Raw genomic sequence first — 14,853 nt, forward strand, 5'->3', positions numbered from 1 at the left:
TCTCATAGACAGGCCAAGAAAGCTATGGGAATGGCCTGAATTCAAGTAAGAACATGGAGGGAGGAAACTCACAGGAAGTATCTGAAAAAAGAATAAAGTGTTTTCCTGATCACTCCCCATGGCCCAGTTTGTTAAATCAATCTCCGTGCTATGTACTAGGGTCACTTCTCTATCTCCCACATGTGCTGTAGACAAAACCGCTGTTCTAATGAATAAGGTACTGTTTATAGCTTAACAGAACAGTGTATTCATTGAACCCTTTCTCCTTATGATCCAGCAACTAAGTACATATTTTAAGAGGAACCACTGTACAAGCACAGATAGCAAGAAGCTGTGATTCTGTGACTGACAGGCAAAGATGACAGATGATTTAAGGTCCAAACTAGAAGGGATATTTGTCTGCCACACTCACCACAGCAACCTTGGGGCCCATAACTATCTCTGCGGTAGAGGATGGAAATATTCATTTACTGATGAGGCATGCAACTCCAAGACACAGCCAGGAGGGTGAGAAACAGGGCTTGCTTTTCCTCCTCTGGGCACAAAGAGCAAATCTAATTTAACTACTGACCCAGTGACTGTCTTGATGAAGGGCATAGGAACCCGCAACAGATGGTTAAAGGCTCAGCTTAGCCAGAAGACAGAGCATCCCCTCAAGGTAGCCAGTGGGAAATGAATGGACCACGAATGATCCCAAATAAATGTTTCTGGAACTCTCTTTATATTTGAAACACAGACTAGAAGAAAAAAAATGGTTCAAGTTCTTCATGGAGAATATTTATTTATTTATTTATTTATTTATTTATATTTTTCTTGCATACTCTAAAACGCACAGTGTGGGTTTCATTTCTTCAAAAACACTTGTGGGTCTGGTCAGTGTATCGGAGATCTTCAGAAACATTGCCTTAGGTTTCAGCTAAGCGAGTCACAGAGATTGGTCATGTACTACTACAAAATTACAGGAGAGCTAGATATTATTATTCAACAGTTACTAGAAAAGCATTGAGAACACCCGACATACAGCCAGACGGGGAAAGAGAAGAAAGGAGGCTACTGAAGCAGGATTTCCATATATGTGATTCTATGTACAGTATCAGAACAATTTTCCAGACAGTACACATATGTTTAAACCATTATGTTAAGGGCACTCTAATATAAATGCAAGTCTCACTAATTTTCATCTTTTCTCTTTGGCTCACAAATGCACGAAAATACCATAAACAGTATTCAGAACTTACTTCATTAATATATAAATAAGATACATTACAAATGGGAAGAAAATACAAGATGCCTCTTCAACATGGTATATATTTGAATATAAATAAGCAAATATTTCGCTGACATACAATTAAATCATTCTGTGTGCTTCCCCCTGCCCAAGGCCAGACACAGTAATATACACAGTCTACACAAATTAATCGCTAAAAACAGCAACAGCACAATTGTGACGGACTCTGCTACTATTTCCCCTAGCAAGGTACTAACGGGGGGGGGGAGGGGGGTTGGTGTGACACTTGTCATCTACTGGTACTTTCTGTCATCCATCATCTCTATCCCTTCAGGTGTGAACAGCTCTAACAGGGAGGTAGGCTCCCACCAGCAGCATATCCCTGGGTCCCTAGGACACAGCAGTGGGGGTGCCATCTGTCCTGCAGTTAGCCTCTTAATAATTTTTGGGAGGTGAGGCTAATTCTCTGGGGGACGGGAGGCATGCTGTGGTCTAGGACTAAGCCACGCTCACTATACATACATATACATAGAGAGAGGTATATATAACTGTACATATATACTGTGTTCCTAATGTGCAGTTTTTTTTTAAGAACATTATTTCCTGCTAACGCTAACAAACAAGCTTATGTGAGGTTGTGACAAATATTCTTCAAGAGATTACCATTTCCTTCAGTGAAACGGCTGGGGTGTGTCAGCTACTGAAGGGTGCCATAGGGGAAAGAGCATGGCCGAGGACCCTGGTTCAGCAAAGGTTATTACAGGTCCTGGCCCAGCCTCTCTATCTCTTCAATGAGGAAGTCGATGTCAGACTGGGTGGCAGCTGGGTTGGAGATGACCATCCGGAAGAAGTTGGCTTTGTCCCCCTGAGGCTGGTAGCCAACCATGGTTGTGCCCGACTCCATCATCAGGGCTTTGATCTTGGGAGCCACCTTGTGATGGAGAACATAAAGCCAAACTCAGCCCTGATGATGACAGCCCTTCTTTTATGACAGATCAACTCAGTTTACTTGGTGCTATTTGTCTAAAATAACAAAAGCACCTTTAGAACCAAGTATTTTTCACAGCTAATATCTAAACCCACCCAACTAGGAGTTCATTTGGAAAGCCCTGGGCAACTGAATCTTGAACGTCAGTCTTAATGATAATAAAATGAAAAAAAAAAGATCAAAGACAGACAACACTACAAGTTATGGTTGTGTATGGCCTATAGTCTAAGATACTGCCTGGCCCACAGATTGGGTTTATCAAATATCTGTTCAATGGTTGCATGCCTAATGTGTTACATAAATTTGCCAACAACTTTGAATAGACTAAGCTTGATAGGACTCAACAGAGATGAGTCAGCAGTCAAGTAGGCCTCGACTTAGTATAATAACAGACACAGTAGAGTGTGGAAGTTTCCAAGGAACTGCTGTGCATCCAGCCTCAATGATGAAGAACACCCTTCCAGGTGTTCCTCGCCACCTTTGAGAGGTCCCTATAGTATCTGAACCACAGCAAGGGGTCACTGCAGACCACAGAAGCATAAATCAAGATGCACTGCCCCATTACCCAGAAGCCCACCCAAGGCTTTCTTTTTTTCAATCCTCCCCTTTGAGAACAGCACAGGGGCAGGAGAATGGCCTGGCCAGTGAGGCAAACAGCAGGGGGCATAGGTGAGACCCTAAGCTCGTCCTTACCCTGTGCAGTTTTTCTCTTCGCTCAGGGCTATCCGGAACCCCTCTCAGGCTTTGTGGAATGTACCAGAAACAGACGTTTGTGTGCTCAGGCTGCAGAAATTTCAAAAGACAATCAAGCAAACAAAAATAAAATGATTAGAACTTGACCAAAAGCCAGAAGCATTTTTGGAGAAAGTTGTTTTTTCCTCAGTCCAAAAGAAAGAGGTCTGAATGGTGTCTCCAAAAGCAACGGGGCAGGCAGACAAACCCACCAGGCAGGAAGCTCAGCTCCTCCAGCCTCACCAGTCAAGACTGCTGACTCCCCAGCCCCCAACCAACTCTCTAGATCCCCCAACCTACTGCCTTTGTACCTTGAAATGCTAAAGACAATGGCATTTGAGTCATTCAGAGAAGCGTGTTACTTTGATGTTGGTGCAGGGGAAAGCAGCTCGGCTTACTTTATTGATACCGTGGTTGGGGGTGGTGGTGGGGGGATGTGTGTGTGAAAGAGGTTTGCAGTTTTCTCCTGCAGTGTCACCAGCACTGTGCCTGCTTCTAGGTAGCTGGTGACATCACAGTTGTCTTTTCAATCTTCTACTAGAAAGTGTACACCCGCACATAAAGGACAGCCCGCAGAGGAGGTGCAGGAGCAGTACAGGTTGACTATGCCTGACTCCGGTGATCTTGGGTGCCTCTCAGGTATTATGCCGAGAAGTGTAAATAGACACACACCAGCTGTGCATGGTGCTCGGTTACAGAGGTTATGAACAGGCTTTCTTTTTCAGGACTGGAAGTAATTCCATATTTCTTTATTCAACTTTAAACTCGACCAGGGCAGACACGGTGTTTGTTTTGGCTAATAATATATAAGTCAGGGTCTGGCACATAGTTGGCACCCAGGAAACATTGGGCTGACAGGTACTTTACTGTGTATAATAAGGGGAGTGTGTGAACCTAGGCAGAGGCAGTTTATCTGGTTCTCTTCATAATGAATCCGTGGACAGCAAAACCTCATTTAGAGCCAGGCTTGGAGGATGAGGATATACCTGATCTCTAAGCTTCTTGGGCCTGGGAGACACATATCATGGATAGAATCCAACTCCAGACCGAATTGAGAACAATGAAGGTTTAGGACCAGCTACATTGTCGGGGTTGTGTGACTGAGAGTGGGGGAATTGCAAAAGACTTCTGATTATAGAATGATTAAAACTAAACTCTAAATTAAATATGCAGTGAATCTGGGGCTTGCTGGCAGCGCTGTGGTGCTGTGTTGCATCATGTCCTCACTACAGACTTGGTTTGGAGCATACAACATTCACACCTGTAGTGCACATGCGCTATCGTGCCACACGGTGTCAAGGAAGGCTGCCCGAAACAGCTCCACCCAGAGGCCAGACTATGAACAGATGTGTTTTCACTCTACCTATGAAGTGTTCTGTGCCTTTAGAAAATGGCTCAATCGCAGCTGGAGAGGTGGCTCACTGGATAAGAAAATGGCTCAGTCACAGAAAATGGAGGCTTTTAGTATTTTCCTATTGATGTTCTGCCATTTTGTACTATATATACCATATGTTAATGCAAAGCAGAGTTCTCTGCATTGAAGATTATAAAACCAACTCTGAAAAAATGTTAAGGATCCACTACATCTTGCAATATCACCTATTCAGTCAAAATTTAATTCTTTGTGTAAAAATACACAAAAGCACCCATCTCATTAGTATGGAAACTTACTTTAGTTTTTAATAAATAGCAAAACTGCCTACCAGAGAATTGCTTTAAAATAGTTATCTTTACTGTTCATCCTCAATATGTCTACTTTTTGTGTCTATATACCTGCGGTTGTGTAAAGATATCTTGGGTGAGAGGGGCCATGATTGGGAGAAGTTTAAGTCCTATTCTGGGTGAGATGATGAGACGTCAATCATCTAAAACTCTGGAACTCCCCTCCTGGTTTTTCTGGGAGACCCACGTGTCTGGCCCATGATGACAACCTACCTCACCATCAAAAACCATCTCAAATTCTTCTCTGGTTTTAATCTTGGCATAGAGATATTCAGCCAACTCCAGGCATTTGTTGATCTGGTTTTCAAATCCCACAGTACCCTGTTTCAAAGAAGAAAATTGTGTTGATATCAAGTTGCATTACCCTGTGAAGATTACTTGGGAAGGCTATGCTGTCCTTGTCTATGGGTCATATAAAGAAGTATTGTCTTGGAGACGGTTAGGAAGGACCATCTAATCAAATGTGTGCAGCTTCTTCAAGCCCTGCATGCAAGAAAATGCTTTCTCCTTGGAAACCTTTGTTTGGTCTGTTGGAAGTTGTTCTCAGCAGGGCTTTAGCTTCCTACAAATTAACCACAAGCTAGTTTGCTTGTGGATAGTGCCACTCAAAGTGTCATATCTGGACTGAGGCCCGTCTACAAACTGTAGCAGGTCCAGTGTGGAATGAGTAGAGAAGTTGAAATTAGGAACTTTTTAAAAAAAATAACATTTATTTATTCTGTCTGTCTCACCCCCCCCACACACACACTCTCTCTCTGTGTGTGCATGAATGTGTTTCCACACCCATGAGTGTCTTTGTGTGTGCCTATGTGTGAAGGTTGGAGGACAACTAGTGGGAGTCAGGTTTTCTTCTCACCATGTTACTCCTGGGGCTCAAGCACTCGGAGGCAAACACCTCTATTTGCTGAGTCATTTCCTGGTTCCGTTAAGAAACTTTAAAAACAGCTACACATACTTTTTGATGGTAATCGCAAGTAATGACTTCAGTTTTTTGTTTTACATTTCATTTTTCTAACAGTTTCATGTTGGTCCATGATAGGTCCAAGGAACTGCCAACTGGTTCTTTATCACAGATACTTTGAAAGACACGATCACAGAAAGCATCTTCCCCAGCCACATATCCAGGCTAAACCTGTCCCCAGTCCTCACAGGCAATCCACCTGTCACAGAACAGTGTTGCTTCCTTCCACCAACAGGCTAGCAGGCAGGTGTGGAAGCCATGGGTATCAGCCCATACCCCAAGACTGCACTAGCTCTAACTACTGACAAGCTGGCTAGCATGAGTTTCAAAAGCCAGTGTGGCTGATTGGCAGAGCAACATGCAGTCTGCTATTAGTGAGAATGTATGCATGAGGCTGCCTGTAGATGGCTGATGAGCCTGGCAGAGTCCAGAAATGGCAAAGCAGAAGGCTCTCTACGTAGTGCAACTGGGGACACTCCCTTTGAAGGAATCCCACCCCAGGATCTTTCCTCCACAACCCAGGGGCGAAACCTCCTTGGGACAGTTCAAGAGGCCACTGTTAAACAAAATGATGCTGTAATTATGAAGACAGGCCATGCGGTTATTATAGCAGCGCAAAATGATAGGGCTCTTTCCCTTATGGTGGTGAAGGCATTTATATGCTCAAAATGCCTGCAATTACTTCGTGGGAGAAATCAAATCCAGATTCCACATTAAGGCAAGATGACTTAATGAGGAAGAAAATTAATCACCTGCCAGTTTTTCCTATAGAAGAAATAAATATCTAACTAGACGTTGCTGGAAAGCCTGATTGTTTGGAGGGAAAGTTAGTTCAAATTATTAAAACTAACACATATAAAGTAAATAGAAACAACAGATGTGATGCAAGGCTGTGAAATCCAAATTGCCTTTAACTGGGCTGCATAAAGATACTTTAGAAACAGGAATGTGGTAATCGTCCTTTCTCATAATTGTTATCATAGATACAGAAATGTACCCAAGAGGGTGAAGACTGCAATCTCAGTGTACTTCAGCCCAGTGACATGAATCCCCAGGATCAAGTGTCAGTTCTAATCCCAACATACACAGAGTTCCACAAACACATACACAGAAAGAACCATATACACAAAGCATCATACACATGTATAGTTCACACACAAAGCACCACACACATCCATCCACACATGTACCACACACAGTGAACACACTATGTAGTTCCCAGAGTAGAGTATGGAGTGCTAGCAATGGGATAGCCATTATTTAAGCAGAACTTTAAACCACAGTGTATGTTTATATACATACATATGAATATATGTATATATGTATACACACATATGCATATGTATATTCCTTGATGAGGTGCCTCATAAAGGAATTCTGAACTGTTTTCAGACTAACATGGTAGTTTATATCTTTTTCCACATCTGTACTAGATACTTTTAGAATTCTTAAGAATAAATTGTGGAGGACAGGCAAGATGGCTCAGTGGGTAAAGGTGCTTCCTGCCGAGCCTTATAGTCTGAATTTGATCTAGGAACCGTACAGTGGAAGCTTGGAACCAATCTCTGCATGTTTCCTTCTAACTTGCTACCTGCATACCGTGGCACATGAACACTCACACTCATAAACACACACATACACAAAACAGAAAAAAAATATTTTTTTTAATTTAAAAAAGAGTTGTTATGGAAGTCATTATCTTGGCAAAATTTTTAGTAAAAAGAGAATTGTAAGACTAAGACATTTCCATGTTAATTCAAACTAAGATGAACGAGCTGAAGAAGAGAGGGTTGACACAGGGAGGAAGTTACTCCGCTCACAAGGAAAATATAGTTAACTCAGTTATCCAGACCCAGTTACGTGTTCAGTGGATTATCTTCCATTCATCGCTGCCTGTCCTTCACCAGCTAGTCTGTGCTAGCCACGGTTCTGGTTCCTGGATTTCCCCCTCATACCTTTGCTTTCCACATCAGCCAGAACTTGAAGATGTCCACATGGCGGCCACACTGAATCGCCTTGTCCCCAGTATCATAGGAGACATCATACTGCTTGTCTGGTTGGAAGAGGTAGCCTGCACACATCTGGTTGCATCCTTGGAGTATACCCTGTCATGGAAATCAAGACACAAGCAACTGCATTCACCAGTCAGAGCTGTGGGTGCAAGGATGGATTTGGGAACCACACCTCTTTTCTTCTCAGACCTTTCGTGAGTTCAGATGTCCTTTAAAGACACTCTTGGAAAAAAACCCTGCCTGTCTGCCCCCAACCCTGCCTTGCCTTCTGTCACTCTGGTTAGAAAATGTCCTCTTGTATTGGATGCCTACAAGGGCCTCTAAGGGACATCTGAGGTTTGTCAGATTCAAGGAGGAGTTATGTTGTCCTTCTTTGGGCAGGGCTTGGTGTACAAACTTCAGCAGGTGGAAAAGCTAGTGCTGTGAAGAACTTCCTTCCCCCCAGACACTACCCCTCCAAGTCTTCCAATTTATGCAAGACATCCTATGAAATTAAGTAGAGGAGAGCCTACGTGGGTTCTGACTCCCACAAGAGACAGGCTGGAGTGGGTGCCTCTCCTGCAGCAGGCTTATGAAACATCAGAGCACTGGGTGTGGGGGAGGAAGAAAATCTGTCTCCAAAGCATTTACAGAGCTTTCTTAAAAATTACACTTTTTTATTTGCATGTGTGCACACATGTGTACAGTATGATGTATAGGGGAGATCAGAAGACATCTGAGGGAGTTGGTTTCTCCTTTCACCATGTGGGCCCCAGGGATAGAACTCAGAGCCTCATGCTTGTCAGCAAGCAACCTTTACTCACTGAGTCATCTTGCTGGCCTTACAGAAGTATTCTGGCTAACAGTCCCTGGTGTCTTAAGCCAGGATTTGTGTTTATCGGTCCATCTAATTTTTTCAGCTCTGGAGACTACAAATATCCACTAAGAATTCAAAGTAGGTTCCAGTGAGCACGGTTTGTTCTTATTGATTGAGTGGCTCAGTAATCACACTCAGGTCTGTGCAGACATGAAGAAATACTCAAAGAGTTTCACTGAAGGGTCTATCACCAACAGGGACCCCAGCACTGAACAAAGACAAAGGGCAGCCGACAACAAGAGCTGAGGGGAAAATATAGGTTAGGTTGCTGGGAGGGCATACAGGACAGTCTGCAGGCTCATAATGGGGCTGCCAACCATTCCTTTCTCAAGCACTGGGATGTGCTTGCTGCCGGCACATCTCTGGAGGGAGTACAAACCTTTTCCTTGACCAGAATGGCTGAGCACTGTAGCAACACGCCCATCATCTTGTGTGGGTTCCAGGTAACCGAATTGGCCCTGGAAGACACATAGGAACCTCTGAGAAGACTGGAGCAAGGTAGAGAAGATCCTGTCATCTTGAGGAAAACTGGGCCCATCTCCAATGAGATCACAGATGCCCTCCTTGCCCCATCTCCTAAACAAGGCAGGCAGGCTGTGGGCCATCTCTTAAGGTATTGCACTGCTGAGTTCTATATAACTGCTAATAACAACAGCCGCACTTGCTTACTTATTAAGTGTCCTATAACATGTCCTCAGAGCTCTAGGTGTCTATGACTGGAAATGTGGCTAAGGACTCGGGCTTTACAAGTGTACTGTGCAATTCTAAAACCTAGTCCTGAGATTTCCTAGCTTGTGTACATTACAGAACTCATCTTTGCTACAGAATTCACATCTATCTCATTAGAAAGGAATAAAGGTGAAAACACGTTCATAAAACATGTAATGCTTATCACAGAGCTTGGTAGATGTAATTCCCACAGCAACACTGTGATGCAGATATTGCTATTACTTCTAGTTTACACAGGGAAGCTGATGCACCGATAGGTTACCCACACTGTCAAAAGTCTATGGCTGGTAGGGACTGGATCCAGGGTCCAAGCCGATGGTTCTCTGCAGAGCCAACACTCACCATCCACACACCAGACTGCCTTCTTCTAGCCAATAGCCATGGACTTCTTCCTGCCTGTACTGTTCTGGTTTAAAGAAGGGCTGGCGATGAGGACCAACCTGCTGATGGCACACCTGAGTGCAATGATCAGCCACGCTGCCAGAGACTGGGGCTAGCTAGCAGCGGCGACTGAATGCGAAATGAGCATGGTTTTCGCCAGTCTCGGCTGCAAAGCTCACTTAACAATTGTGGTCTCCTAGCAACTGCATCACTCTGTCAAACACAATTAGATGACTAAGGAACACTAGCTAGGACATTACAGAAACAACCGAGTGTAATGTATAATGATTCAGACTTGGGAAATTTGCTCCGGTGAGTTGCAGACCCTTTTCTTGATGGTCTTGGCCACAGCTGGACTCTGTGTTTCCTCTGATATCACAACTGCCTTGGAAACAGACTGTCTGTGCTCTCCCAGTGCTAAGCCCTTGCTGTGAGTTTTTAACCTCATCCTTTGGTCCTTCGTGGTGTGTGTGTGTGTCTGTGTGTGTGTTGAGTTTCAAGAAGGGGGCAGAGGTTAAAGAACATTTCCCTTACATGCACAAAAAGGAAGTCTCATGAAAGAGAGAAAGAGACCTGAGAGGAATCCCTGGTAAGGTTGACTAAGTGCTGACATCATAGAAGAGAATCCCCGTCAAGCCAATTTCATCATTGCTGTCACATATCAAGCTATTAATAATTATACTTAGATCTCATAAATGTCTTTAAAAATGATTTTCTGAATGTCCTGAAAGTAGGAAGTAAATGGTTCTCTGCTGCTGCAAGTGGAAGTTAACAGGACACGATGTGGCTTTGGCTCCCCCAGGAAGACATTCATGCTTTAAAGTAAAAAGAGAGTAAGTCTCGTGTTAATTCTTTCACCTGTTCCTGGATCCAAGGATAGACAATGAGAACCCTCTGAGGAGTCTGAAGTACAGTCGGGCTGGCTCATCAACATTTAGTATATTTTCCTCTGATTTATAGCATCCCATCTTTCATCTTTCACAAGTCAGTCTCGTGTTGACAATGGTGTTTCAAAAGAGACAGAAGGAAACAGGCAGCTATGAAGCCAGAGCTGTTCCTAGCAGAGTGTTCTGATGAACTTGCCTGGCCCAGTTTTCTTACTGGCCTGCTCTCCAGCTCTCCTGCTATGCTCCATGCCCATTGTCAAGATTGTCTCGGGGCCTTTGTATTGACCACACCCACTTGCTGGGGATATTCTTTTCTACCCCTTTGCTTCCTGTCTTTTGCCATAGCTACTGAGATCAGTCAGGGGAGCTAGGTATGTCAATCATCAATTACCTTACTGAGGAGGAGCTAAAGGAATCAGAGGCCTGCCCGTCCCCTCCCTAGGCACCTGCAATTGTGAGCTGAGGACTCATTTGACTAGGAAATAAACCAGGCAGGAAACACTCAAAAACACCAGGCAGGCTAAAGTTTGCCTAGTCAGATGGAGTTCCACCACTGAAAAAAATCAGGGCTGGGGGAATGAAGGCTGACGTCAAGGTTGGGAGTGGGAGGGCTGGACCAAGGTGGATAGTGTATCTGATGCAGATGAGGGAAGGCTACCAAGTCCACTTACCTTTCGATGCCACTGAGTTTGTGGCGGTGCTTCCGGGACATGAGCAGCCCACCACCCCAGGCAGCCTGCAAAGACAGGAAAGAGTCAAGAGGAGCTGTGATGCTGCAGAATCTAAAACCAAGCTAGGCATGGCTTTAATTCCAGCACTAAGGAAGCAGAAACAGGCAGCTTTCTGAGTTTGAGGCCATCTTTGTCTACATAGCAAATCCCAGGCCAGTCAAGGTTACACAAAGGATAACCTACGGAATAAGTCCACACTGACAGTTCTGGTTGCACAGATGGCAGGCTATCCATCACTTGCCATTTCTTTATATAAACTTCCTCCAGAGAATGTCTTAGTGATCTAGAAAAAGTGGGTGGAGCTTGTGGTGGCTGCAGATCAAGGCTCAGTGGCTTAAAGTGCCGTGGGCAGCCAGGGATTCTCTGAGCCCAATACACATCTTTCCACTGCCATGGAGGTTTTAATGTTTAAAAGGATGTTTAAAAGGCAGGCATAGCTTCCTGCTTCTTCCAAAACAATCCTGAAAAACTCAGAAAGCACTAACACCTGCTGGGTTTGGAGGGTCCACAATTCTCCAGTCATACCAAGACACTATTGTGGGTACCACAATACCTATTTTACTGAATAGCCTGGCATAGCATGGGGCACAGCACAGCCTTTGCTAGCCATTTACTCAACAGTGGGACAGATTCTCCTATTGTCTATTTCCAAGAAATTATGTCCAGTAAGAGAAAGGACAGGGAGAAAGAAAGAAAACAAAAGATTCCTATCACATGTGTAGGAATGCACATTTGCTGTTGTTGGGAAACTCTGGGACTAACCAGAGTTCGTGTCTTCTGTGTACTTCCTTATTTTCCTGCATGCAGATAGTCAATCTTCTTTGAAGTGTTAGATGGGGACTCGGGCAGGTGACTGAGTGTTCAGACTCATGGCTACTTTCTGTATGCTATGTCTCACTATTTTCTCTCTCTGCAGTCAGCTATATTTTACTATTCATCCAAATTAAAAAAAAAAAAAAACAAAACAGGAGAGGTACTGCTCATCATAGTAGACTCTAGGAGGAGACACACCAGGCCACTATTGGCCAGTAAGGGCCTGGGACGAATTCCAGAGGGTAACCAGGTTCTGTGGTAGGCACTGTTTATTAATGGCTGGCTGAGGAGTGGGGACGAGTAGGAGCTAAAGTGTGTAGAAAGAGCCAGGGAGGGTGTTCAGAGCAGCTGGAGGCAAAGCAGAAAGCAGTGCTGGTTCTGCCCCTTGACAGGACAGGGCTGTGTATGAAGGAGGACACTTACGTCAACATGGAGCCAAAGGTTGTATTTCTCACATATGTCTGCAATCTCCTGTATTGGATCAAAAGCGCCATAAACAGTTGTGCCTGCAGTTGCATTGACATAGAGGGGAACATATCCCTACAAGGCGAAAGAGGTAGATGATTAGTGGTTTTCTTTTTAAAAATTTATTTTTATTTTTATTTTTATGTGTGTGTGTGTGTGTGTGTGTGTGTGTGTGTGTGTGTGTGTGTGTGTGTGTGTGCACGTGCCAGTGCCCTCAGAGCATAGAAAAGGATTTCAGATACTACAGAGCTGGAGTTACAGGTGTTTATAAGCCTGGTGTGGATGCTGGGAACTAAACTCTGGTTCAGTAGGAGAGTGGCATGGTACGCCTTCTTAATCACTGAGCCGTCTCCCCAGTCCCCTTATAAGTGCTTTTTAAACTTACTCATCTGCTCATTTCTATGGGAAGTGGAAGGCAACAATATTCATTTCCAACAGTGAGCCAAGCTGGTGTGGCTCAGAGACCACAGATATAAGTATTCATTCATGCAACAGTGTTATTTTGTTTTGAGTGACTTTTGCTAGGCCTTTTGGTGCTGGGAACAGAACAGGAAGCAAGTAGAAAAAGAATTCTAACATGATGGACTTAAAATTAAATAACCAAAATATATAAAATACATCATAGTAATAGATTATGTTAGACAAAAAGCAAAGGAAAAATTAATAAGTATCTGGAGTGATGGGCAGCCTTTCACCCAAATACTTCACTTCTGAACATCATCTGGATACTGTTCTCTGTGGGAGCTGAGTTGGTCTAAGTGGTTTGATAATACAATTAAACTCAAAGATTGTTTTTTTTTTTTAAGAGGTAGATACAAGGACTGGGGAATTAGCTCAGTTGGTAAAAAACTGCCTTGAAAGCATGAGGAGCTGAGTTCAAGCTCCAGAATTTCCACTGAAAAAGCCAAGCATGTGGGTGCACGTTTGCAATCTCAGAACTGGCTAAGCGGAGATAGATGGATCTGGAGGCTTGCTGGTCAGTCAACCTAGCCTTGTAGATTTCAGGCCAGGGTGAGGCCTTGTCTCAGATAAATGTGTGCCTATGAAAGACACTTGAAGATGTATGTCCTCTGGCTTCCAGACACACATGCACACACACATGCTCATACATGAACATGCATGTGCACCCTGAATTATAGTAGTAGTCTACAGCTGTGAATGCTGACATACTCACTTAAGGTGAGATGTCAACATGGAAAAGAAGAAAGCAAAGAACTGAAGGAAAGAGCTAGGACAGGGCCAGGACATCTATGAGTGTCAGAGAGTTTGGGAGCTCAGCTCTAGGTCAGTAAAACTCCATCCCTCTCCTCTGTTGAGGCCCCAGCAAATAGCTACAATCAGACAAGAAGGTACAAGAAGATAACCAGATAACTGTGTGGTGGTACACAGCTAGAAGCTGCATGGCAGGGCCCTGGGGGTTCATATGTTCTATGAAATTGCTTTATTTAGAGTTTCTTTGGGGGGGGCTGGATTTGCCAAGTACTGTGAGCTATTTGTTGGGGCATGGAAGCACTTTGCTAAATAGAGTCCCAAGATAAACTTGTACTTATTAAAATGAGATTGTATCTAACAAGAAATAGGCAAAAAGTTCAATTTGGCTGATTTTTTTCTGAATCCCAGGTAGTTGATTTATTGAAGAACATAAAACTAATTACTTGACAGATGGTGATCTAATGACTGAATTCTTCATTTTACAAAACACACACAGACACACACACAGACACACACACATACACACACACAGACACACACACATACACACACACACACACACAGACACAGACACACACACAGACACACACACATACACACACACACACACACAGACACAGACACACACACAGACACACACACACACACACACACACACACACACACACACACACACACACACCCTTGTAGACTCAGCCTTGAGGCCAAAGACTGGAAATAAGTTGGAAATATGTGAATATCTGAGATAGGAATCTTAGAAATAAAATTATCCTATTACCAAAACTTTTCATTGTGTAGGTCAGAAACAAGTCATTAAAAAATATTTATTGAAGTTTCAGAGTATCAAATCACACATACCTTTTGCTTGGCTTCAATAATTTTTGCCTCTAAATCAGCTGGAATTATCTTCCCCCTGTAATTGTTATAAAAAGAAAGAAATTAAAATAAAGAATCAACAAGATTATACAAGAAAAAAATCCATTATCATCAGCAGCAAAAAAGTAATTTAATTGGATATTTTCAACAGACCATTAGCAGCTTGGCACACTGTACTGAGTCAGTCTTTAAGCACAATAAAACAAATTTAACAGATGAACACATTTAATACATCAAGAACCTAATGCTCACTTCCTGCT

At 43.4% G+C, this 14,853-nt stretch overlaps 1 protein-coding gene across 1 annotated transcript in view; it reads right to left on the reverse strand.

Moving 5' to 3' along the window:
* Positions 1 to 1,985: 1,985 nt before the first annotated feature.
* Positions 1,986 to 14,853, reverse strand: part of Gad1 (glutamate decarboxylase 1) — a 36,248-nt gene continuing 23,380 nt past the window's right edge. The window contains exons 9-16 of the mRNA XM_035446714.1: positions 14,576 to 14,630; positions 12,464 to 12,580; positions 11,168 to 11,232; positions 8,879 to 8,957; positions 7,587 to 7,736; positions 4,884 to 4,991; positions 2,910 to 2,999; positions 1,986 to 2,159 (exon numbers count right to left, since the gene is read on the reverse strand). Coding sequence (XP_035302605.1) covers positions 1,986 to 2,159; positions 2,910 to 2,999; positions 4,884 to 4,991; positions 7,587 to 7,736; positions 8,879 to 8,957; positions 11,168 to 11,232; positions 12,464 to 12,580; positions 14,576 to 14,630 — 838 coding nt within the window. The remainder of the gene's footprint in view (positions 2,160 to 2,909; positions 3,000 to 4,883; positions 4,992 to 7,586; positions 7,737 to 8,878; positions 8,958 to 11,167; positions 11,233 to 12,463; positions 12,581 to 14,575; positions 14,631 to 14,853) is intronic.

Source organism: Cricetulus griseus, chromosome 6 (assembly GCF_003668045.3).
Source record: "Cricetulus griseus strain 17A/GY chromosome 6, alternate assembly CriGri-PICRH-1.0, whole genome shotgun sequence".
NCBI lineage: Eukaryota > Metazoa > Chordata > Mammalia > Rodentia > Cricetidae > Cricetulus > Cricetulus griseus.